The sequence below is a fragment of the Mastigoproctus giganteus genome, chromosome 4 (assembly GCF_048544385.1).
Source record: "Mastigoproctus giganteus isolate SK-2022 chromosome 4, ASM4854438v1, whole genome shotgun sequence".
NCBI classification, from domain to species: Eukaryota; Metazoa; Arthropoda; class Arachnida; order Uropygi; family Thelyphonidae; genus Mastigoproctus; species Mastigoproctus giganteus.
The window spans coordinates 160,644,446-160,669,947 of NC_143578.1; the positions used below are offsets into that span (position 1 = coordinate 160,644,446).

Sequence of the window (25,502 nt, forward strand, 5' to 3'; positions counted from 1 at the left end):
ATGTAAAGCTGAAACTGCAAGCATGAAGACTTCTTCTGGAGGGAATCAAGCTTCATAAAAAAAAACAGTCCAAATATAAATGATAAACTAAGTGAAATGGATAAAGAGCACCTACCAAGTATGGTAATTTTGAGGTCTGATATCTAAGGCTCTTAGATAGCAGAGTGAACAAAGATGGAATTTTCACATTTATGAATGACAATATGAATAACTGACTTTTGAATTTCCCCAGGCTTGGGAAAATTCAAAAGTCAGTTGAATATACGAGGAGAAAACAAGAATCTCCTTCCCTATTGCTGCAGAAAAAGTAAGTTTGCAGCAATGATATTGTACACCTAACACTCAGTTAATAGTTAATGTATACCAACCACACATTATATTCCTATAAAAACACATATAAAGGCAAATAGGCCTGTGGTACAGTCTGTCCTCGTATAGCACGATAGTTGCGTTCCTAGAAACCCTCGTGCGATGCAAAATCGTGCAATATAAACAACAGGCCCTATGGGAAAAGTGGGGTTAGGTGCTGACCACCAAGATTGAACACACATTTGGAACCAAAACATTACCAAACACAATAAATAATCGGGTAATTTTAATCGTTATAAAATACGTATTTTATAACGATTAAAATATGTAATAAAAAATATAATATATATTTTTTTATTATATTTATATTTTTTACGAATAAAATACGTATTTTATTCGTAAAAAATTTATTATATTAAATAAAATACTTACGTATTTTATAATACGTAAGTATAAATTATAATACGTAAGTCGTAATAAAATGCTTACGTATTTTATTACGACTATTACGTAATAAAATATTGCTACTGCTTTTGCTTCTATCGTAAGCAAACTTGTTTTTTGTTTGATTTTCTATCCAAACAGATGACAGCCGTTCCATCTCTTCCAATTCTTTGTGTCTTAATCTAATGGATTTTAATTACACTTTGAGTTGTTCCTGCTGTGAAAGTTGTTTTTATTTTCTTCGCATTCTTTGTAATTCTCGGTGTTGCCTCATTTAGGTCTGTAGCACGTGCAATATCACATGGTCTTTCATTTCGCTCAAAGCGTTTCACAATTTCATATTTTTTTCTCTATCGACATAGGCGGACTGGCCATAAGCCTTACCCGGGAAATCCCGGTGGGCCCGAGGCCGGTGTGATTTTGGCCATAAACCGTAGTATGAGGCCACTATAAATTTTCCCGGGTAAGAATTTTTGACCCAGTCCGCCTCTGTTTATCGATATTGTGTTTTTTTTCTCTCTCTCTGAATCTGCAGTGTCTTCACCAGGACGCTTCCTTTTCACACCTTTTAAGTATTTTACTAATTTTTAGGGAATAAAGCACAATTACAAAACAAGGAGGCACGGTTAATACACATAAACAAAGCTGCGTGCATGTAGCAACTGAATAAACAACACCATAAAGGCAGAGATCACTATTAACACCACATTTCTAGGGATTACTACCATAAAACAATAAAAACAATTTCCAGTTTCGTTTCTGGTAGTGGAATCTGTTATAAACTGGTAGTAAACTCCATCTAATTGCATTTGCGATTATATCGATAGCTGGAATTATGTTGGTTTTCACGTTATTATGGTGAAATGTGTTTCCCCTTCACTGATATAAAACACATAAATACATTTTCAGAATCTTCTTCATTCCTATCGTGTTGCGTTCGGTTGGGGTGATTCTGCGTTCGACTGCCATTTCTTGTAAACACAAAGGCGAATCGTGCATAAGCGAATTCGGTTCGTGTTATATAAGATAACGTTCCCCTATTTATAAATCATGTATGATCGAATTCGTGTAATGTAAACACGTGTTATACGAGGACCGACTGTACTGGATTCCATTATTAAAGAATTACAATACAGCGTATCCATTGAATAATTGGTGAGATGAATTTAAAAATTCAAAGATTTAAAAATAATTTGATTTTTTTAAAAAAATTAAATATGAATAAATACAATTATTGTATATAGCTGATAAAATAATCCTGTGTGAAAAATTCAATCAACGAAAGTTGATGAGATGCTTTCTTTTGATCATAGAGAATCTTATAGTAAACAGTGACATTATGAAAGCCTGTTACACCATTACTGCTTTTTTCAACATTGGAATAAATCCTCAATGACGCCTATGGTCTTTCCCACCTTCTCATGATTTCTCTTAAATATATGAGATTCTGGCTCTTTTATCACCATAATCCCTTTTTTCAATTTGCATTTAGTAGTGGAAAATTATGTGAAAAAAGTGAACGTATACAGCACAGCCAAAAAAAAAAAAAGAGAGAAAAAAAAAGATATATCCCATTTCACCAATTCATTCCCTCCGATAGTTTGTTCAGTTCTTCCTTGAACTTATTTAAGCAACAACAACAAGCGATGGAAGCTTGTTCCAGCAAGCAATCTGACTAAAGACAAACAGATCTATTCTGCAATTGTCCTTCCTTAATTTGAGAAGAATCCCATTTGCATTGAGCTTCCTCAGTCCATTCAAAGCCTTAAACACCTCAACCAGATAACCTTGCAGGTGCCTAGATTCCTAGTTTCCAGACGATGCACGTTGCAGAACTGAAGCCTTTCTTGGTACGAGCACCTTTCTTCCCCCTCATCAGTCTGGAAACTAGGAAACTTTATCCATGCCAGCAAAATTCCTATATAACATTGACAAACCCCATGAGCTGTCCAGGCAACCTGTTTGCATTGCTCAGAGATAATATCAGACTATACAATTACCCCCAGACTTTTTTCATTTTTCATTTTCCACTAACCTGAGTGTAGTACCACACAGCTGGTATGTTACTCTGGGCTGTTACCCATATACAGTCTGTCCCTGACATACATAAGAGATATGTTCCAGGACTTCTTACGTAAGTCGATTTTTATGTAACTTGGAAATGACTAATAAAATATTGCTACTATATCCCTCATATGCCAAAATTACAAAAACCACATAATATCCTAAGAAGGACGAAGAAAAATAGTTATGCTATAACTATCTTTAAAGCACTTCACAGGGTTAAGTTACAAGAGATGCTGTCACACCTTACGACATGTGAACGAAGCCCACACTATACGATGATAGTTTGACGCAAAGTCGTTAAAAATGGTTGGACAATGTGAATTTCAACTTCATCACAATAACCCAATGTGTACAAATATTACATACAAAATACAAACAAAAGCTTCCACTTCATCCTTAAACAAAACTGAACTGACTCTACAATCCAGAAGGAAAGGATATAGAGATGAAGGGCTGGAGTTTAATTCTTCGAAGAAATAGCAGATGGGACATAGTCCACATGGCTTGAACATTGTGGGGTTTCTCTGAAGTGCTTCAACATAGTTCACCTGTCTCAAACTCATGTTGTCTAATATTTATTCAGAATTCTTAAATGAACTGTTAATTCTAGTTACTCGCCTAGATTCTAGTTACACTGCAGGTTATTATCCAACGTTTTTTTGTGGGAACGAAAATAAAAACTTATACATCTTGTTCCTCATTTGACTTCATTCTTAAAAATATACAGAAAGTATGTTTACGATTTTACTAAAAATATTTACGTAAGTCCGAAGTTAAAATTGTTAACCCATAGTTATGTAAGTCGGGGACAAACCATACAGTACTTTGCATGTGTCAATGTTAAACTTCAATTACCATTTCTCAGCCCATCTGCCTAACTTTTACAGATTCTCTTGCAGTAGCATACCATTATTCCTATTATTAACCATGCTTCAAACTTTTGTATCATCTGCAAACTTGAACATAAGCCTTATATGCCTCTATCGATTTCATTCATAAATATAGAAACAACAATGAGACCAATGCTGAACCCTGGAGGACTCCACTAATAACATTAGTCCACGAAGAGCAATGTCCATTGATTGTCACTCTGTCTTCTCCCACTCAACCATCCCTTCATCCATAGCAGCAACTTGCCCTTAACGTCACAATGCTCCAATTTGTCTTTTATGTGCAACAGTATCAAAAGCTTTCCCGAAATCCAAGTATGTGATATCAAAATTATTTTTTGCATCCAGTTCCTTTGTGACCACATTGTAGTATCCATTCAAATTGGTCAGACAAGATTTCCCTGTAATAAACACATGCTGTCTGAATTATAATTGTAGTCTTGTTCAGATCATCCTACATTACTTCTTTTACCAGTCACTATTATTTTCCCTGGAGCAGAAGTTAAGCTAACAATATGTGTGGATATTTGCCTTTAGCCAGCAGCTGGTTGATTGCTGGAACAAACTTCCATTGTCATTGTGGAAATTGATATCTTAAATAAATTCAAGGAAGAACCGGACAAACTTATGGAGCAGATGGATGGGTGAAATTGGAAGGTTTTTTTTTTTTGTATAAGCTTGCTTTCTTGCTTCATATGCCTCTCCAAATGCTAATTCTAATACTGTAAGGCAGGTTAGATTGAATTCTGACAACAAACATTTCATTTACCCACAGTGCAAATTTCATAACAATAAGTGATGAACTGTGTGGTGCAACTGGACTTAATATACCGTAAACCAGGTTAGATTGATTGCTGAGCGACAAAAGGCACACCTGGCTGGAATGAAACAGTGACATCTCAGTTACAAGTTATACAGCAGCTAATGAACAATGTGATACAACAGCAAACAATTAGTATATGGCTCATGTGCTGATAAATGTCATCCTGGACAGAGAAAACCTGTTGTCTGTTTCTCCTGCAGTCTTTTAACCGGGACATTTTTTTGGAAATTGGATGTTCATTACTAGATCCCAACAGCATCCTTGGCTTAGCCAACAGACTCAGAGGCTCTGAAACCTTAAATCCAACAGGCCCACCTTACTTTCATCAGAAGCCCATTCTAACATAAACCTGATTCTTTTCTGGTAGTTAAGGGGATGCAACACATGACTTGCAAAGTGACAGTACGCCTTTGAGATCTCTAGAAAACTGGCATGCATGACAAGATGCTTATCATATTTGATTGTACCATAGTTGATGCTTAAGGTTTTTTGGCCCTGTCTGACTTGGGAGCAGAAATCTGTATAATGAATAAAAAGTTTTTGAATAACTTGCAAATTGGAAAGGATGTAGAGATAGAAAACAATTTCAGAAATCTGTCAAATTTGATCATCCCTGTTGGTGGTGACAGCATTACCATTAAACAGTGAGCAGAAATAAAGATCTCTCTTCTTTCAGATACCACAAAAATAGTACATTATGTGTTATTAGTAGGTAAAATACAATCTTTAGGATGAGATTTTTTTTTAAACAGTTTGAGGTCAAATTAGATTTCAGGAAAGGGGGATAGAGCTACTTAGCATACTTGTGCTATCAGGTAGCATCACTTTGGAACTCGTGCTATACTGGTTAATGGAATGGAAGATCCATTTGGCAAGAGACCAAAGAATCTGTTTTAAAAGAGAGATGTGGAATGCCAAATATCTCCTCAAAATAGCCTTATTTCATATTTTTCATCATTATTAATCAAGAGCAGTGGAATATTGACCAAGTAAGGCAATGTCAGAAGGGTAATCCACAGATTATATATATGTATATGTACTTATACATATATTTGAATAATGTTTGAAATAGTTGATAAACTGAATCTTTCATAATAAAAAATAAAAAGGTAATCAAACATCAGAGGCAGCAAAAAGCATATTCCTTTACATGATGCTTGAAATATAAAAAATAAATTAGAATGATGATTAAAAAAATAATAAAAATAATGCCAGCAGCATGGCAAGACAGAAGAGCGAAAATAGTCAAAATTAAACATAACAATCAAATCAATAGGGAGGGAAGAGAAGGGTAATGAGTAAAAATATTGCAGCAGAAACTCTCCAAGATAATTTAGAAAATCTAAATACAAAGATAATAAAATAATAATCAATTAAATTTTGTATCCACCTTTATTATCTACCTTTCTTTTCTGAAGATAGGTAGATAATGATGCACCAATGCAGTCCATCAATCTTTGGTTATAACCAAAGAGCAATGGACTGTATTGTTGTTCTAGAAATCATGACACCCTGAATATTATACATCCATCGTACAGAGTAGTTGGCCATTTAGTTAATATTAAAAATCAGTGTATAAGGGAAGGATATAACAGGAAAACATGAAAAAAGAAGAACATAGAAGCATATATATCTGGTTGTCATACAGGCAGTTCAGAATCCACTTTGCACTTTCCAGCACCTGGCTGTAGATGTTATTGGGCCACTAACAGTGTGCAACAAGTATATTGTAGTAAAAGTAGATATGTTTACCAGATGAGCAGAAGCATTTCCAAATATGATCAAAATTCCAGACCAGTATAATAGCTAACATATTATGTTATAACATTATTTGTAGATATTTCATGCTGTAGAGTCTGTTATCAGACAGAGGAACAACTTCACTTTTGTTATTATTACAAGTTTGCAAATTGTTTCATTGTAATTTGGAAAAATGACACATGCCATCTACAGTGTAATGATCTTGTAGAAAGAATTAACAAGCTGTTAAAGGAAATATTATCTAAGCTTGTTGCAATAAGATAATATCTTGGGATTCTTTTCTGTCACAAGCACTGTTTGCTTATAACACTTTCTATCATACTAGTATTAAGATAAAATCTTACTATATGGTGTATGGCCACAATCCAATCATTCCAGTAGACATTACCTCTGTAAATAGTGATATCAGATACCAAGATTTGGACCAACATCAGTGCCATAACTAGAAAAAGTGGACTCCAATGCAAAGTTTAGTGTGGGCCCCTGAAAATATTTGTTTTGATAAAAATAAAAAAACCTTAAAAACAAATCCTTACAAATTGCCCTGAAAAACAGCAGCTTTGCTAACACCATGTCACCTCTATTCACTGCAGTTTTGCTTGTGCTGTGCAGCTACCTAACAATAAACATGCTTTGTGTGAAAAAAATTATTGTTCATAGATGTAGTAAATTTTATCATAAACATAACTAAAAAACTTACATTTTTACTCAATAAAATTTTTTTCTGTTTTGGGCAGGAGGGCAGTGGTTCCCATTTGATCGTGGGCCCCAATGCACTGTGCGCATTGGCTGCATTGCCATAATTACGCCACTTAACAATGTTTAGAACAGATGGCAGAGAAAGTCAATATCATAAATAAAAAAAAGTAGTGAATGCAGCAAAACAACTTGTGCTAGAAACAGGTATTATATGAACTACACCAGATCACTCAAACCAATAAGAGTAGGAGCCTTGTCCTGATTAAGAATACAACCAAGGAGACAAGCTCCATGTAAGTCCTTGAGGGCCATTCATAGGTTATATCAGTGGTAAACTTTAAAATAAGGAGGTACTTCTCCCTTTTGGATCTATAGTTGCAACTATAGATAATGTAACAAGATAGTTAATACCCAATGAATTACATTTCAGGTGCATTAGAGTTTTATATTTTTTTAATTAATTGAATTTTTTCTGTGATTAATAGAAGCAAAAAAGTAAATAATTGATTAGCTAATAATATATAAAAGTAATTGTTTTCATTTCACTGTATGAACCTCCCAATGTAATATTGACTCCATGTTTTGCAATACTTTAATCAACGACATACAGAATGCAACATGTATTTCGGACTCAGTGATTTAATAAATTAAACAATTGCAGAATACTGTCAACACTTTTGTAATGCAGTGTATTTATTCTTCCTGGACTTTGATAACATTTGAAATAATATGTATTATAATGTTTGCATTGTGATTAATATAATAAGCAGATAGTGATAATTCATGACTTGTGTACTAAGCAAATTGAAAAAAAAAGAAAAAAAAGCAAAAAGCAGAGAAAACTCATGTCTTTTATGTGTGAACCAAGAACTTTTTGTTTCTGTGCATCTGCCCTCTTTAATATTAGCATTAATCGAGGCATCATCATCATCATCCGCCATTTTAAATCCATTGCAGGATGAAGGCCTCTCCAGCAACTTTCCAGATCCTTCTGTTTTGTGCAATGGCCATCCATTTACTACCCACAAACTCATGAATTTCATCTGTCCATCTCCGTTGTTGTCTTCCAGGTTTTCTCATAGCTCCTCTTGGGTACCATTCTGTTATTTTCTTAGTCCATCTGTCATCATGTCTTCGAGCTATGTGTCATGCCCAAGACCATTTTAATTCTTTAGTTTTGATAAGAACGTCCTTTACTTGAGTTTGCTGCCTAATCCATGTGTTTCTCTTCTTATCTAACAGTCTAATTCCCAATATAATTCGTTACATTCTTTGCTGTGTAGTTCTCAGCTTCTCTTCCATTCTTTTGGTGAGTGCCCAAGTTTCACTTCCATAAGTCATGGTGGGGAGTATACATACACTGGTTCATTATTTTATGTTTCAGACAAATTGGGATATTGCTCCTCAGTATGTGACTATATTTCCTGACTGCTATCCATCCAAAATTTATTCTTCTCTTGACTTCCATCCATTTATCATTATTACAGCTAATGACTTGTCCCAGATAAGTATATGACTCCACCTTTTCAATTACTTCTCCTTCAATCATTATATCCCTTTCTGTGGCATATTTGTTCATCATTACTTTTGTTTTAGCCATATTCATCTTTAGTCCAAAATCCTTACTAACTCTGCATAACTGATTAAGATTTTCCTCTAATTCTTTGGGATTGTGGCTTATGACCACAGTGTTGTCATCTGCAAATCGTAAATGGTTTAGGTACTCTCCATTCACATTGGCTCATTTCTGCCACCAGTCTTATCTTCTGAAAGCTTCCTCCAGGGCAGCTTTAAACAACTTTGGAGATATTATGTCTCCTTGTCAAACTCCTTTCTCAATTTTAAATTTATTACTGTCTTTGTCTAGTCTAATAAAGGAGGTAGCATTCTCATATGTTTTCTTCAAAATCATAATATATGGGGTATCTATGCCTTGTCTTTCCAGTGCCCGAAACATTGCCTTACGTTGTATGGAGTCAAATGCCCTTTCATAATCCACAAATGCCAGGCATAATGGTGTTTTATATTTATTTGCCTTCTCCATTAGCTGTGACATTACGTGAAGGTGATCCATAGTTGAGAATTCTGTCCTAAAGCCAGCTTGCTCTTTCGGTTGATTCTCATCAAGTATTCTTTCTAATCTGTCAGTAATGACCCTTGTGAACAACTTGTAGATGTGGGATAACAAGCTGATTGGTCTATAATTTCCAATTTCTGATTTATCTCCTTTCTTATGCAGCAAAACTGTGACTGCATTATTCTACTCCTTAGGCACCACACCTTTTCTAATATATTTTGTGAAGAGTCTTGCCAGTTTTTGTGTCATGTCTCTTCCTCCCAATTTTAACAACTCTACATTAACTTCATCTTCCCCCGGAGCTTTCTGATTTTTCATTTTCTTCAACACATGTTCTACTTCATCAGGAAGGATATCAGGTATGTTGCATGTGTTACTAATTTGCAATCCATCTTCCCCACTGCTGGCATCATTCCCTCGCTCCTTGTATAACTCTTTATAGTAGTCTTCTGCTATTTGAATTATGCCTTCTCTGCTATTCATAAGTACACCATTGCTATTCGGTGCCTCCGTAGCCAGGTGGGCAGGAGCAGCAGTGCGTAGCACACGCTTCTCTATTAGACCGGGGTTCGAGCCCATGACCACTAAATATGGAGGATGCGGAAAGGTCAGGTAATGACCACTGCATATCCCAGGAGCAATATGGCCTTAGTTGCTAATGCTCCTAAAAACCAAATAACAACAACAACAACATTGCTATTCTTCAGTTTCAGTATCATTTGTCTTTCTGTATTACTGCTCATGACTGCTGATTTAAATCCTTTGTTTTCCCTTAATGCTTGTTCTACTTTTCTTGTGTTAAATTTTCTTATGTCCTCTCTGAGTCTCTTCCTAATGGCTTTGCATAACTCAGTATATTCAATTTTCTCCCTGTCAGTGTTTTTCTTTCTCTTCATTTCACGTCTTTGGTTCATCATGACAAGTGTTTCTTGACTGATTTTTTCTTCTTTGGATTTCTTTTTATCTATAGGTTTCTTGGGCTTTATCATTTTTTGAAAGTTGTAATATTCCTTGTTGATATATTGGTCTTGAACAGTCTGCAGAAGCTCAAACTTGTTCTTAAGTTCCAGTACATACTGCTTTTCTCCTCTTCTGTCATCTCAAAGACCTTTGTACTATTTACTCAAGTCAGTTTTTTCCTTTCTTTTCTTACATCTATATCAAGTGTACATCTTACCATTCTGTGATAACTTCCAACATCTTACCATTCTGTGATAACTTCCAACATCTTACCATTCTGTGATCACTTCCAACATTTACCTTGTTCAGGACAGTAACATCATTCACGATATATCTTCTGTTAGTGAGGATGAAGTCAATTTCATTAGTTGTTAATCCATTTGGGCTCTTCCATGTCTACTTTCTGTTCACCCTTTACTTGAAAAAAGTGTTCATTACTGACATTCCTCTAGATTCTGCAAATTCCACAAGTCTTTCACCTCTTTCATTTTTCACCAATTCCAGAATTTCCTATAGTGCCCCTTTCTGCACTGTTTTGTCTCTTTCCAACCTTAGCATTGAAGGCCCCCCATAATGATAGTGTAGTGAGTTTTCTGTTCATCTAGAAGACTCTTAATTTTGGTGTACATTTCTTCAACCTCTTCATCATCATGGCTCGATGTTGGTGCATAAATCATTATAACCTTTAGCCTATACCTCTTAGAAATCCTGAGTAGTAGTCTTGACACCCTTGGTGATGTACTTTTGAATTCTAAAATGTTGTTTTTTTATGTCTTTATGGACCAGAAAGCCAACTCCACCTTCACTCCTTTCACTGTTTCCATTGGTGTACAGCAGATTTCCACTTGATAAACTTATAAGTGATTCATTTCTTTTTCTTGTTTCAGCCAAACTGATGATATTCCAATTCACATTTTCTAATTCCTTTTCCAGCTCTAGTATCATGTTTTCACTGATGAGTGATCTTACGTTGTAACAGGCCAAGTTCAGTTTCTGTGCATGGCAGCCTGATCGTACCCAGAGATTCTTAGCACCCTCTGCTTCCATTCCGATCCTCTCGTTGCTGTAAGAGGGGGAGTGAGAGCCGCTGGGGACTGAGGGCCATTTGTTTCGGCCATACATTTGCTGTCATGTGCTGGAGGGTTTGGTCTTTTCCTCTTCATGCTGACCAGATGTCTTGAAGAGAACCACTCTACACGTTTGTTGCCACCTAAGTGACATAACAGGGCTTACCGTTGAGAAGGTGTGCACGAGTGGATTTTAGGGAGGCAGGTCAACCGGACTTCTCCTAAATCTTCTGAAATAGAAAGATATTGGATCTATCAGTGTTTTAGACTGAGTGTCTGATAACACACAGAATGCCTGTTCCCCTGTAACCCCCAATAGAGGCATATGATGCAAGAACGCAAGCTTATTTAGCCTCAGCTAAAAAAAAAAAAAAAAAAAAAAAAAAACCTCTTCCAGTTCCAGACATCCATTCAATTCAAAAGTTTGTCTAGTTCAGCATTGAATTTATTTAAGCTGTCAAGTTCCACAATGACAGATGGAAGTTTGTTCCAGCAATCAACCACCCACTGGCTGAAGGCAAATTTCTGCACATCTATTCTACAACCGTCATTCTTCAATTTGAATTTATGCCCAGTTGTGGAATCTGAGCAAGAGGAAGAATCCCATCAGCATTGAGCTTACTCAAACCATTCAAGGCCTTATACACTTCAATCATATCACCTTGCAGGTGCCTAGTCTCCACCCACTGCGATTTGCAGAAGTTAAGCCTATCTTCATAACAGCAACCCTTTGTTCCACTCACTAATGTTGTTGCCCTTCTTTGTACTCGTTCTAGTAGCTCAACAACTTTCCCAAAATGAAGCCTCCAGACCTGTATGCAGTACTCAAAGTGTGATCTGACTATTGCCTTATATAAGGCAATAGTCAAAATTGCTATATATCATTGACAAGATCCTACGAGCTTGTAGCCTGTCTCGCACTGTTCAGAAAACTTCATATCTGGCTGAACAATTACAACTGGTTTTTTTCATTCTCCAATACCTTGTGTGTAACACCACCCAGTTGGTACATTTCTCTGGGGTTACTGCTACCCATATGCAGTACTTTGCATTTGTCAACATTAAACTTCAGTTGACACCTCTCAGCACATCTGCTCAACTTTTCTAGATCCTATGGCAGTAGCATACCATCCTTACTGTCATTAACAACCCTATCAACCTTCATATTGTTTCAAAACTTGACATTAAGCCTGATATAACTTCATCAATATCATTGATAAATACAGAAAACAACAATGGGCCCAAAACAGAGCAACTAGGGAACTCCACTAATAGCATTAGTCCATGAAGTGCATTATCCATTGATTACCACTCTCTGTCTTCTCCCATTCAACTATCCTTTTTATCCATTGTAGTAACTTACCTATAATGCCATACTGCTCCAACTTGTACAGTAGCCTTCAATGTGAAAAAGTATCAAAAGCTTTCATAAAATCCAAGTATATGATATAAAAATTATTTTTTGCATCCAGTTCCTTTGTGACCACAAGTAGTATCCAATCAAATTGGTCAGACAAGTCTTCCCCTTAACAAGCCTATGTTGTGTCTCAACTATAACTGCAGTCTTGTCTAGATGATCCTGCAGTGCTTCTTTAACCAGTGACTTCATTATTTTCCCTAGAACAAAAGTTAAACTAAGAAGTCTGTAATTACTCGTCACATTTCATTCCCCCCTTTGTGAATTGAGGAAACATTTGCACATCTCCAGTCTGTAGGACCTACCCTGAGTCCAAGGGTGCTCTCATAATCATGGCTAAGGGCCTGCTTACTTCCTTTGCTGCCTCCTTTAATATAACTGGATAGATCCCATCCACCCTAGGTGCCTTCCTTATGTTTAACTTCAGAAATTTCTCCTTCACTTTGCTCTTAGTTATTACAAAATCATTTAGCTCCCTGCCAGAGTTTGATAAACTTCTGACATTCCCCTCTCGGAATAACTCCCCATATGTGAATGTAGATGCAAAATACTCATTCAGTTTGTCAGCTACCTGAACAGAACCATCGATATCAAGTGGACCAATCTGATTAATTCCCTTCCTTCTAGAGTTTACATAAGCAGAGAAGTCTTTACTCTTTTTCTTTGCATTCTTTTCCAAAGATTTCTCGTAATCTGCCTTTGCTTGCCTAACATCCTTTGTCACTTGATTACAGACTATCTTATATCTATCATAGTCATCTGCATCTCCTGATAATTTATATCCTTCCCATCCATTTTTTTCCTGCCACGAGTCTCATTATTTTCTGACCATTTAGGCCTAAAACTTGAACAGTATTTCTTAGTTGGTATGAAAAGCCTAGGTAACTTCCAAGATTAATTCCTTGAATGCTTCCCTTTTAGAATTTTCTGTTGGCAACATCATCAGTTGGTCCCACTGTATTGAATTTAAAAACTCTCTGAAACCACTGCATTCACCTCTATGAAAGCAAAAACTATTCCTTTTACTCCTGATGGTAGTTACATCTTTGGCTTTATCCCACATCAGTACACTGTGATCACTGCCACCTAGTGGTTCCTTTATTTGCCGATTCTTAATGCATGAATAATCACTGCTGATAATCAGATCGAGTATTACCCCCTCTGATTGGCTCTCAAACATGCTGATGCAAAAAACAGTCATGCAGTAAATCCACAAAATTTGGCTAGTGTGTGAGTGGCCACTCTCCAAGTTCCAGTCTATATCTGGGAAGTTAAAATCCCCCATTATAAGACAATCTGATTTACTGGCCCACTCTTATTTCTCTCCCGAGTTGTTTGTTGTACTCATCAGAGTCATTAGGCCTATTACACACTCCTACTCTCATTTTCCATTTCCCAGTGCTCGTGTCCCACCAAACTGACTCAACACTGCACTGTCCGCCCATGTCAACTAGATGCTAGATTTTGTCTTTCTTAACCAACAGCACGACCCTTCCTCCCTTTCTATCCGTCAGTCCTTTCTGTACACATTGTTCTCCCAAAATTCTAATTCTGCATTCGTTATCTGTGTGTGACACAATGTCTCTGATATCCCAACCATATCCACCTTTGATGTCCTCGCCTCCACCCAAATTTCATCACATTTATTTACTATACTCCTAGCATTGGTGTACATGCAAGTATACATGCATCTATTCTTACTCTTAGTTACTCTAACATAACCCTTGTATGTACTTTTTCCATGATGATTCCCAACAGTCCTTGAAATCCCCAGCACCCTGCTTTCCAGACTGCTGCTTATTCCAGTAGAAGAAATTCAAGAATTGCTTTCACTTCTGCCTGTGGCTACTGTTAATCAATTAGTCTGTGAATCCTCCCAAGCTAGCAGTTTCCCTGACTCATCTAAAGCTGCCTCATTATCATTTACTCAATTCTATTGTGTCTGGGCAAAATTGCAGACACTTTCAAATTTAACCCTAAATCATGACCTTTTTTTCAAATTGACCTGTACTTGTTAAGTAATCCGCAGATCTCCTACTCTTAATGTCATTAGTGCCAACGTGTACAACAATATCACCCTTTATGCCCTTAAAAGATGATATCTGCTCTACAATGACATACCCTGGTCCTATTCCCCGTATCCTTTTTGTACAATATATTTCCCATATCCCTGACGATAGCTCTGGTGGGACCAGCGCATTCTGCCCTGAAGGTTGTCGCTCTGTTGCCAGATGCACAAGAGTGAGCTATGAGTTGGGCAGCTGAGAGTTAGATGGGATTCCCATTTTAAATCCTTCGAGGGGCATCTACCCACTCTGCAAACTCTCATAGACGCCCATTGGTGCCTAATTTCTTGATGCTCTCTGCACCTAGCACATACACAAAGATAGTCTCCTTGGCTAGATTATATCCTGTTCCAGATAGTTTCGCAAACATTTCACAAGTTGCACATTTTTTTTTAGGCTTTAGTGCATTGGAGAAGTGCCTACCTCAGTTTTAGTAGTAATTGTGGTAGTGGTAGTAGTAGTAGTAATGGCATGCGATGCAAGAAAGCAAGTGTTGAGCTTATGCAGCATCAGCCAAAAAAAATAAAATAAAATAAAATCACACCATTCCCTCCAAATGCCTGTCCAGTTCCTCCTTAAATTTATTTATCCTATCAACTTCCACAATGACAGATGGAAGTTTGTTCCAGCAATTAACCACCCGCTGGCTAAAGGCAAATTCCCTCACATCTATTCTACATCTGTCTTTTCTTAATTTGAATTTATGCCCCCTTAGGTTCGTAATCTGAACAAGTGGAAGCATCCCATCAGAATTCAGAATTCTCACCCCATTCAAGGCCTTATACACCTCAATCAGATCATCGCACAGGTGCCTAGTCTCCAGCCACTGCAATTTGCATAACTTAAGCCTCTCTTCATTCCCCTCACCAATCTTGATGCCCTTCTCTGTACACACTCAAGCAAATCTACCTCCTTCCTAAAATCAGGCCTCCAGACTTGTACTCAAGACATGGCCTGACCATTGCTTTATACAGAGGGACAATCACCTCCTTTTCCCTGCTAGCAAAATTCCTATATATCGTTGACAAAAACCCCATGACCTGCCCTGGCAGCCTGCCTGCATTGTTCAGAAAACTTCATATCTGACTGCACAATTACTCCCAGGTCTTTTTCATTTTCTACCACCTTCAGTGTAGTACCACACAGTTGGTACGTTTCTCTGGCGTTACTTCTACCCATATGCAGTACTTTGCATTTGTCAAGGTTAAACTTCAGTTGCTACTTCTTAGCCCGCTTGATAATTTATATGCGTCCCATTCATTTTTCTTCTCTGTCACGAGTCTCATTAGTTCATTTGATAACCATTTAGGCCCAAACCTTGAACAATATTTCTTAATAGGTATGAAACTTTTTGTAGCATTCACGATTAATTCCTCGAATGCTTCCCACTTAGAATTTACTGTTGGTAACATTGTCAGTTGATCCCACTGTACAGAATTTAAAAACTGTCTGAGACCACTGTACTCACTTTTACGGAAGCAAAAACCCTTTCCTTTACGCCTGATGGTAATTATATCTTTAAGTAAATCCCACATCAGTACACTGTGATCACTGTCACCTAGTGGTTCGGCACCTCCATAGCCAGGTGGGAAGGAGCAGCAATGCGTAGCACACGCTTCTTGATTAGACCGGGGTTTGAGCCCGTCACCACCAAATACGGAGGATGTGGAAAGGTCAGGGAATGACCACCGCATATCCCGGAGCAATATGGCCTTAGTTGCTAATGCTCAAAAAAAAAAAAAAACCAAAACAACAAGAACGAACAAACACCTAGTGGTTCCTTTATCTGCAAATTCTTAATACACGAATGATCACTGCTGATTGTTTGTTTGTTTGTTATTTGGTTTTTAGGAGCATTAGCAACTAAGGCCATATTGCTCCGGGATATGCGGTGGTCATTCCCTGACCTTTCCGCATTCTCCGTATTTGGTGGTGACGGGCTCGAACCCCGGTCTAATCAAGAAGCGTGTGCTATGCACTGCTGCTCCTTCCCACCTGGCTACGGAGGCGCCCACACACTGCTGATTACCAGATCAAGAGTTTTACCCTCTCTGGTTGCCTCTCGAACATGCTGCTGCACCCAAAGGTCGCGGGTTCGAATCCCGCCTCGGGCTTGGATCAGAGTACTGCAAAAACCTTGGGAGGTGCATTATTGCCACAGAAGCCGATGCGCCAACAACTACCAAAAAAAAAAAAAAAAAAAAAAAACATGCTGCAGCAGAAAACAATCATCCAATAAATCCACAAAAGTCTTACTAGTATGTGTGTGTGAGTGACCAATCCACAAGTTCCAGTCAATATCTGGGAAGTTAAAATCCCCCATTATAAGACATTCTGATTTACTAGCCCACTCTATTTCTCTGTACAATTGTTCATTGTACTCATTCGAGTCATTAGGCCTATAACACACTCCTATTCTTATTTTTGCTTTCGCGGTGCTTATGTCACACCAAACTGACTCAACAGTGCACTGTTCATCTATATCAACTGGATTTACTTCTTTTGATTTTATGTTTTTCTTAATTAACTTAATGTACACATTGTACTCCCCAAATTCCAGTTCTGCCTTCCTTATATCTGTGTGACTCTGCTATCCCAACAATATCCACCTTTGACGTCTTGACCAACACTTCAAATTCATCAAATTTATTTACTATACTTCTAGCATTGGTATACATGCAAGTATACATGTACCTATCCTTATTATTAGTTACCCTGACACATCCCATATTCCCACCTGTTTCACGATGACTGCCATCCGTCTCTGAAACCCCAGCACCCCTCGCTCCAGGTCGCTACTTATTCTAATAGAAGTTGTGCAAGAATCACCTTCACCTCTGCCTGTGGCTACTTTTAACTTTTAGTCTGTGAATCCCCGCAAGCTAGCAGTTTTCCGACCCACCTAACACTGCCTCGATAGCATCAGCAAATATTATTTCACCCTTTCTATTTAAGTGTATCCAATCCCTGTATAAGCAGTCTCTCCTGTTAACAAGCACAAACCACGCTGAAAAAAATTCTACCACTTGAGCCTTGCACATTCCCTCCAGGGTCGAATTGATTGACAAGGTTCTCATCATGTATTCTCTCCTATCGTGTCTGGGCAGAATTGCAGACACTTTCAAATTTTACCCTGACTCACGATTTTTTGCAACATTGACCTGTACTTGTTAAGTTAATCTGCAGATCCACTATTAATGTCATTGGTGCCAACGTGTACAACAATATGACCTTTTGTGCCCTTAAAAGATGATATTTGCTTTACAACGTCATCAACTTTTGCCCCTGGCAGACATACCCCGGTCCTGTTCTGTCTATCCTTTTTATGCAATATATTCCCCGCGTCTCTGACAATAGTCACCAACAATAACTAGTTCCTTTGGGATCAGCGCATTCTGCCTTGGAGATTGCCGCTGTGTTGCCTGATGTCCAGGAGTGAGCTCTGGCTGAGAGCTTGATGGGCCCCTCATATTAATTTCTTCAAGGGCATCTACCCTACACCCCAAGCTCTCATAGACGCCCAGTAGAACTCTGAGTTGATGCCTAATTTCTAGACACTCTCTGCACCTGGCACACACAAAGACATCTTCCTTGGCTAGATCATGTTCCTTTCCAGAGAGTTTGGCAAACATTGCACAAGTTGCACATTTTTTTAGGCTGTGATGCGTTCGGAGAATCGCCCCACTCAGTTCTCCCCCGAGTCACAGCACTCCTGCCATTTTGTGCCTGTTTCTTTGCTGCTCTAGTCTGGGGCATGGTATTTTAAATTAATAAGATCAATAAATTTAATTAATTAATTGTCAATACTACGCTATCTAATAGAATTCTAAATGCAGTGATGCGTATTATGCTATATAATTATACGTTAGAGCTGCCTTGTTACCACAATTAAAAATTTGAATTCCCTACTACTCTACAAAAACAATGGCTGCAAGATTCGAACAAAATAACGGTTTTACATATATTAAGTAGTAATCTACAAAAACTCTTTATCTAAATTAAAAATAAAAATAAGCAACGTTAACTATAAATATAAGACTACGTATAAAGTACAATATAAAATAACAATTAGGTAAATAAAAAGGCAAACACTTATTGCTTTTTCGGAGCCTGTAATTCACAGCTGTAATTTTTAAAGAGAGTCAGCGCCCTCCCACAGCACTCCTGCTACTTCATGCTTCAACTAGAGCAACAAAGCGCATTGCTTTGTTACTCTAGTCTCAAGCATGATATCTGTTTAAATACAATGTAATTAATTAACAATGAAAATTAATAAGGTTAATAAATTTAATTGATTAATTGACTATACTGTACTTGACTGACTATACAATACTATACTAAGCTAATGCAGCGATATGTATTCTACTATATAGTTTTACGTTATACCTTAGCTATCAGGACCTTATACTTTAGCTATCTTTTCTGAACATTCCTCTAATCAGTGCATGGCAACAAACATAATATCCAGGGATTCAGTGACAGTATTACAATGGACAGCCTTTGTGATATGTATGGAAAAAAAATAAAAAATAATTTCTGTTTTTCTATTGGTCTGATTTTAAGGAAAATTGGGATGGCTGAAAGATTCTTTCTGAAAGAGCCAAATATAAAATTTCATAAAAATTTATTCAACCTATGAGTTAAGTAATTACATTCAGCTGGACAGATGAATGTGGTGTACCTAAAAAGTATAACTAAGAAATAAAGCATAACTATAGAAGGGTAGAGGGAATATAGTACCATCTGGTATTACTACTTAACAAGCCCTTAGGCATAATGAGGGTTCAGTAGAATAACGAATTTGCTTCTATTGATGATGCTGTTCAATTTATAAAGATATTAATTTTAGGTTAATTGTTTTCATGGATAATGGTGTTCTTTCAGAAATGAGCAAAAGCCTAAGTCTTGCTGTCATTAGATTAAACAAGTTCTCTTGGGCAGAGAAGAATGCCTGTTTAATATAGTGTACTGTTATAATAAATTGATTGTTATTATTATGGGAATATTAAATATTTTTAGTCATTGTGGTTTTGACTCTACTTTAGTTAAGTCTTAGATCAGCTTATGTTGGTGCATATATTTATGCATATAAAGTTTGCCTTTAGCCAGTGGGTAGTTGATTGCTGGAACAGACTTCCATCTGTTGTTGTTGTGGAAGTTGATAGCTTAAATAAAGTTAAGGCTGAACTAGACAAACATTTGGAGTGACCGAATTTGGCAAAATGGGAAGGTTTTTTTTTTTTTTTTTTTTGGCTGATGCTGTATAAGCTTGCTTTCTTTCATCATATGCCTCAACTAATGCTAATGCTATATAGTTAAATTAATTAAAATCACATATGGGTTCATGCAATTGCATCATTTTCATACATAGTAAACAACCAAGGTAGATGAATTGTCATTGTTTTAATTTTATCTCAACGATGCCAATTTATATATCTTGAGTTTACTATGTATAAAAATTATGTGATTGCACTAACCCATATGTCAGTAAACTCCTTTGCTATCTAAGGCTCTAACCAAAAAGTCTTTTAGATTAATGAAACTCTTATTTCTTTATTCATTCATTTTGATATAATGAAGCCAATTTTTATTTTAGTTTTATAATTGAAACTGGTTTTAATTTTTATTTCAGTTTAGAAATGGTAGTTCCAGAATTTATGGAACTTTTTAAGGAAAGAGCAACTGCACCTTTCTTTGTCTTCCAAGTGTTCTGTGTGGCACTTTGGTGCTTGGATGAGTTTTGGTACTATAGTGTATTTACATTGGTTATGTTGGTAGCCTTTGAATGTACTCTTGTGCAGCAACAGCTTCGAAATCTTAGCGAAATAAGGAAAATGGGCAATAAACCCTATATGATTAATGTAAGTAAAATTATAATTATGAATAAAGTCGATATTTACTATATCTGTCTGTATTTTTTTATATAAAAAATTAGATCTAAAAATGTCTGAAGCAAGTGTTGGGTGGCATTTAAAGTAGGATAAAAATAATTTATCCTACTTAGGCACATGGTGCAAGGAAGCCTGAGGCTTATGCTGCACCAGCCAAAAAAAATTCTCGAGAGAGAATTTTTTTTGACTGGTGCAGCATAAGGGTCCTGAGAGAAGGAGAAGGGAATCACCAAGAAAGAGAAGAATGATGATATCCATCTCAGGACCCTGGGTGTGCCAAGCCCAATCTGACTAAATTACAGCAATACCTCACTTAACAAAGTAGATGCATTCCAGTAATTTAGTTTGTTATAAGACACTTTGTTATCGGAGATAGAAATACCATAGCAAGAATATGGATATATTCCTACACTTAAAAAAAACGCACAAATTGTTCAAAATAAATTTATTTGAAATGAGAACATACATATTATATTATAAAATATTAAAGAAAACTTCACGATAGTCAAGTAAAACAGTAAACTTAAAATCTATTATGAAAAATAACACAAAACAACATTAATGCTCACTTGATGACTTTTTCAAAAGTGCATCTAGGGTCGACTGTCTTGCTTTTTTATTATGATCACGTAGCATCTCACTATAACAAGTTAAAGCATTTAAAATGGATCTCTTCACAATGCAGCTTCATTGAAAATCGTGATAATTTTCTGATAAGATATCTAAGGCTTGAGTCACTTCATTTAAACAATTAGACATGGTCTCTGTTGTTAATATCCTCTCTGGGGGGAAACCTCGTCTTCATTTTCTCAACTAATTGTTTACTTGTTGCTCCGATAACCCTTGGAGTGCCTCATTTGTTAGTGTCTCATCATGGCTACTTCATAAATCCTGAACGTCAGCTACGTCGACTTCTGCAAATCTTATTTCCTGTGCCATTCGAATAACTTCTGTGCTAATTGCAGGAATTTCACATTCTACTCCATCACATTCTGTTACAACATTGGGCCTTATTTGTGCTTCACCATTAAGACACTGATCTGTCACTTCATCCCAGGCTTTTTTGATATTGCTGATTGCTTTCATAATGTTATTTTTCCAGAAATCATTGATCGACTGTTGTGTTTCATCATTAGCCTCAATCAGTTGACTAAAAGTGCATCTCAGATAGTAGGCTTTAAAGGCTGCTGTAATGCCCCGATCTGTTGGTTGTAGCAGCGAAGTTATGTTTGGCTGGAGAAACAGCACTTCAACAGAAATGCATGTTTGAAGTGAGCCAGTATTTGAAGGATGATCTGGTGCATTGTCCAGTAGCAAAAATGCCTTGGGTTCGAAATTATTTCGTTCACGATAACGTTGGACAGCAGGACAAAAATAGTTGATAAACCAATCGGTAAACAAGTCCATTGTCACACAGGCCTTTCTATTAAGTTTGGAGAATCCTTTCATAGCTCGAGGCATTTTGGAATGGTAAACAAGCATTGGCTTTAGCTTCATATCCCCAGGTGCATTACACCCAACAACAGTGTTAATCAGGCCTTGGCTGCTTTAAACCCAGAAGCTCTTTTCTCATCTCAGGAGATGAAAGTTTTGGAAGGCAAGCGTTTCCAGAATAGCCTGCTTTCATCCACATTGAATACCAAATTCTGTGGGTATTTTCCTCATTCTACTATGGCTTGCAGTTGTGCAGGAAATTCTGATGCTGCCTGGATGTCGGCACTTGCAGCTCCGCCCGCCAGTTTAATGCTGAGTTCTTGCACATTTTTTGAATTTTTCAAACCAACTGCGAGAAGCTACAAAAGTCTTGGTGGTTTCCTCAGCTTCCCGGGCCTTTAAACATTTAAATAAGTTTAATGCTCTGTGTTGAATTATCGCCTGAGTGGTTGCATATGATGCTGTGTCATATCATCTACCTAAACATTTAACATTTTTTCCATGTTCTCTATAATGGTACTATGTATGTGTGTGTTAATTTGGATTTGGTAATATCACTACAATTTTGCACAGACTGCTTAACTTTATCAGCTTGATTTAAAATTTTTTGCTGACTTCATTATAAAGGAACTTCGTTCCCAGAGAATTTGTTAACCGAGGTATTACTGTAATCTCTTTTTACCAAAGTAGAAAGTTTCACTCACATTACTGACATCCTGTTCAAGCATTAATTTAATGAGGTAATCAAGTGATTGGACAGCAACCATTGTTTATGTAATCCTGATTCATTCATGTCAAACAGAAATGTCTAAGTTTTCTAGTAGTATAAGCATTAAATTCAGTTGTATACATTGCTCTGATGAAATTATGATTATATATAACTCAGTAATCATCTAAGAACATGGGGCGCCTCCGTAGCCATGTGGGAAGGAGCAGCAGTGTGTAGCACACACTTCTTGATTAGACCGGGGTTCGAGCCCGTCACCACCAAATACGGAAGATGCGGAAAGGTCAGGGAATGACCACCGCATTTCCCGGAGCAATATGGCCTTAGTTGCTAATGCTCCTAAAAACCAAACAAAACAAACAATCTAAGAACATGGAATAACAATGTGTCTCATGTTGGAATAACTTTCTCAAATGTTTGTATTAAAGTATAAAAGAATTTACCATAGTATAACTTAGAAATAAAGCATATCTATAGAAATTGCAGATTATAATAGTGGTTAGAAACCTTATGAGAGAAGGTGAGAAATTTACTTTTCTTGTTGGTTGGTAATAAAATTTATGGTCTTGTTCTTAGAACTTTTTGGTGCATGTGTATCATGTCCATACAAGTGTGTATGCACAGGCTGATTTGTGTGTTATGCAGACTGAAAAACCTGGTGTAACTTGGGTTGTGGTTGGGAGGTTGTTCCACATGCCTGAGATTGGCTGAGTACAGCTGCATTGATAATAATTTCTCCACTCATTCATGGGATTCAACTGAGATCTCTCTAAACAAGTGTTGGTAAAAATCACTGTACCATCACCAAAAGATGGATGCACTGAAAGATTCTTATAGAACTCTCAGGAATCAGCATACAGCCCTCAGCATAAGGAACAAGAAAAAGGAATGCTGGAGGCACTTGGTGAGAACCACTGGAAACAATAACCCTTGGGGAGTTGCCTACAGAATAGTGACCAACAAGCTGCCAAGAGGAGATGTCTTGGAAACTACTGTCAAACCAGATGGAACCCCAAACCTGTGTTGGGTGGACTCTGTAAATAACATCCTAGACAGTATTATTGAGACTGAAACTGGGGATCATTCACCCACCCAGTTAGACCTTAAAAAACGAAAACACTGAATATAACAACACACCAATATTGAACCTCTGTTTACTATAGAAGAGTTAAAAATAACACTATCTAAAACCAAAAACAATAAATGCCCAGGTTTTGACCTCTTAGAGGTAGAGATTATCAAAAAATTAGCAGAAATAGCACCAGACAAATTAATAGCACTATATAATAACTGTATGACAGAAGGCATATTCCCGAAAATATGGAAAAAAAAACTATGTTAAGATTAATTCTCAAAAACCCTGAGAAACCCACTACTGATCCCAAATCATATAGATCAATAGCCCTACTCCCTGTACTAGGGAAAATATATACAAAAGACTAATATATAGCAGATTAGCTCAATAATACGTAGAAGCTGGTTTACATTCCAATAATCAGTATGGTTTTAAGCAGGGCGACTCTACGTAGGATGCCATGCACCACCTACTGACAGCTGTTAAAAACTCAAAGGAGAAATATATGCTGGCAATCTCTATTGACTTTGCCGGTGCACATTTGACTCTCTCTGGTGGCCTAGTGTCCTTAGGAGACTCCGCCAGGCAAATACCTCACAAAACCTATATAAGGTAATAAACAGCTAAGTGCGCACAAGGTTCCAGGAATTGACATGCCCTGTGAATAAAGGCTGCCTGCAAGGTTCAATCCTTGGCCCTCTCTTCAGGAACATTGTTCTGGATGAATTTTTGGCCTTGGATTGGGCCCTGTGGAAAGTCTGGCCTTTGCAGATGACATGATTTTCCTTGTAAAAGTTAACATGCAAGTGGTTGTAGAGCAAAGATCAAATGCCACCCTCTTGCAGCTACAGGAGTGGGCACAAATGCACATGCTCAAAATATTGCCTGGAAAAAACCAAACAAATACTTCTAAAAGGCAATTTGGACATAACAAGACGTCCACAAATTAAAAACACAACTACTATAAAAATAATTACAGAACTAAAATATATTGGAGTGGTCTTTGATTCAAAATTAACTTTTTATCCCCATTTGACCTTCTTGGCAAAGAAAGTGAGAAATTATGCAGGTATGATTGCCAGGATTAGTCGATCAGACTGGGGGCTCAAAAGAAAGACACTGGCAATCATAACCGTGCAATGTTCCTACCTGTTATCACGTATGGAGCCAGTGCATGGTTCACCTACTCGGCCGTAGTAAGAAACAGGAATAAATTAGAATCAATACAAAGGACAATACCTCTCACCATTTCCAGAGCACGTTGCACAGTGAGCACACCTGAGCTATAGTTGCTGGCCGGAGCTCTCCCACTTTACCTGGAAGTAGCCAAGGGAGGCTTCTATTATAGATTTAAAAAGGGCATGCTCACAGAATTTCTCGGGATAGCCCTCGATACAGCCAGCACCTTCAATGCTGAAAGAAAAAGAATAGCCACAAAGCTCCATGAGCTATGGCAAATAAAATGGGAGTAGGAAACCAGAGGTCTAGTTACCAAAAGGTTTCTGCCCTGGTGGCAAGGGTCAGACCAAAGCCACTTAATTGGTATGCTCCTGGACTTTTTACAACATTCATATTGACAGGTCACGGCTCCCCAAGGGCAAAACTAACCTTCATAGAGCTGACTGATGACCCAAATTGCACCTGTGGCGAGAGTGAAGACTGGGCATACATTTTATATGAATGTATAATTTATAACATCCCCAGAACACAGCTAACAGCACAGATTGGCCCCCTCCCCAGGGGAGAAGAACATCTATTCATTATAGAAGAGGAAAATTATAAAGCCTTAACGATC

The 25,502-nt window shown here is 37.3% G+C and overlaps 1 protein-coding gene across 1 annotated transcript in view; it reads left to right on the forward strand.

Annotated features, from left to right (window-relative positions):
• LOC150087146 (endoplasmic reticulum transmembrane helix translocase) overlaps nt 1-25,502 on the forward strand; it is a 760,787-nt gene that overhangs the window by 97,674 nt on the left and 637,611 nt on the right. The window contains exon 4 of the mRNA XM_090371851.1: nt 20,213-20,441. Within this exon, the coding sequence (XP_090227977.1) occupies nt 20,213-20,441 (229 nt within the window). The remainder of the gene's footprint in view (nt 1-20,212; nt 20,442-25,502) is intronic.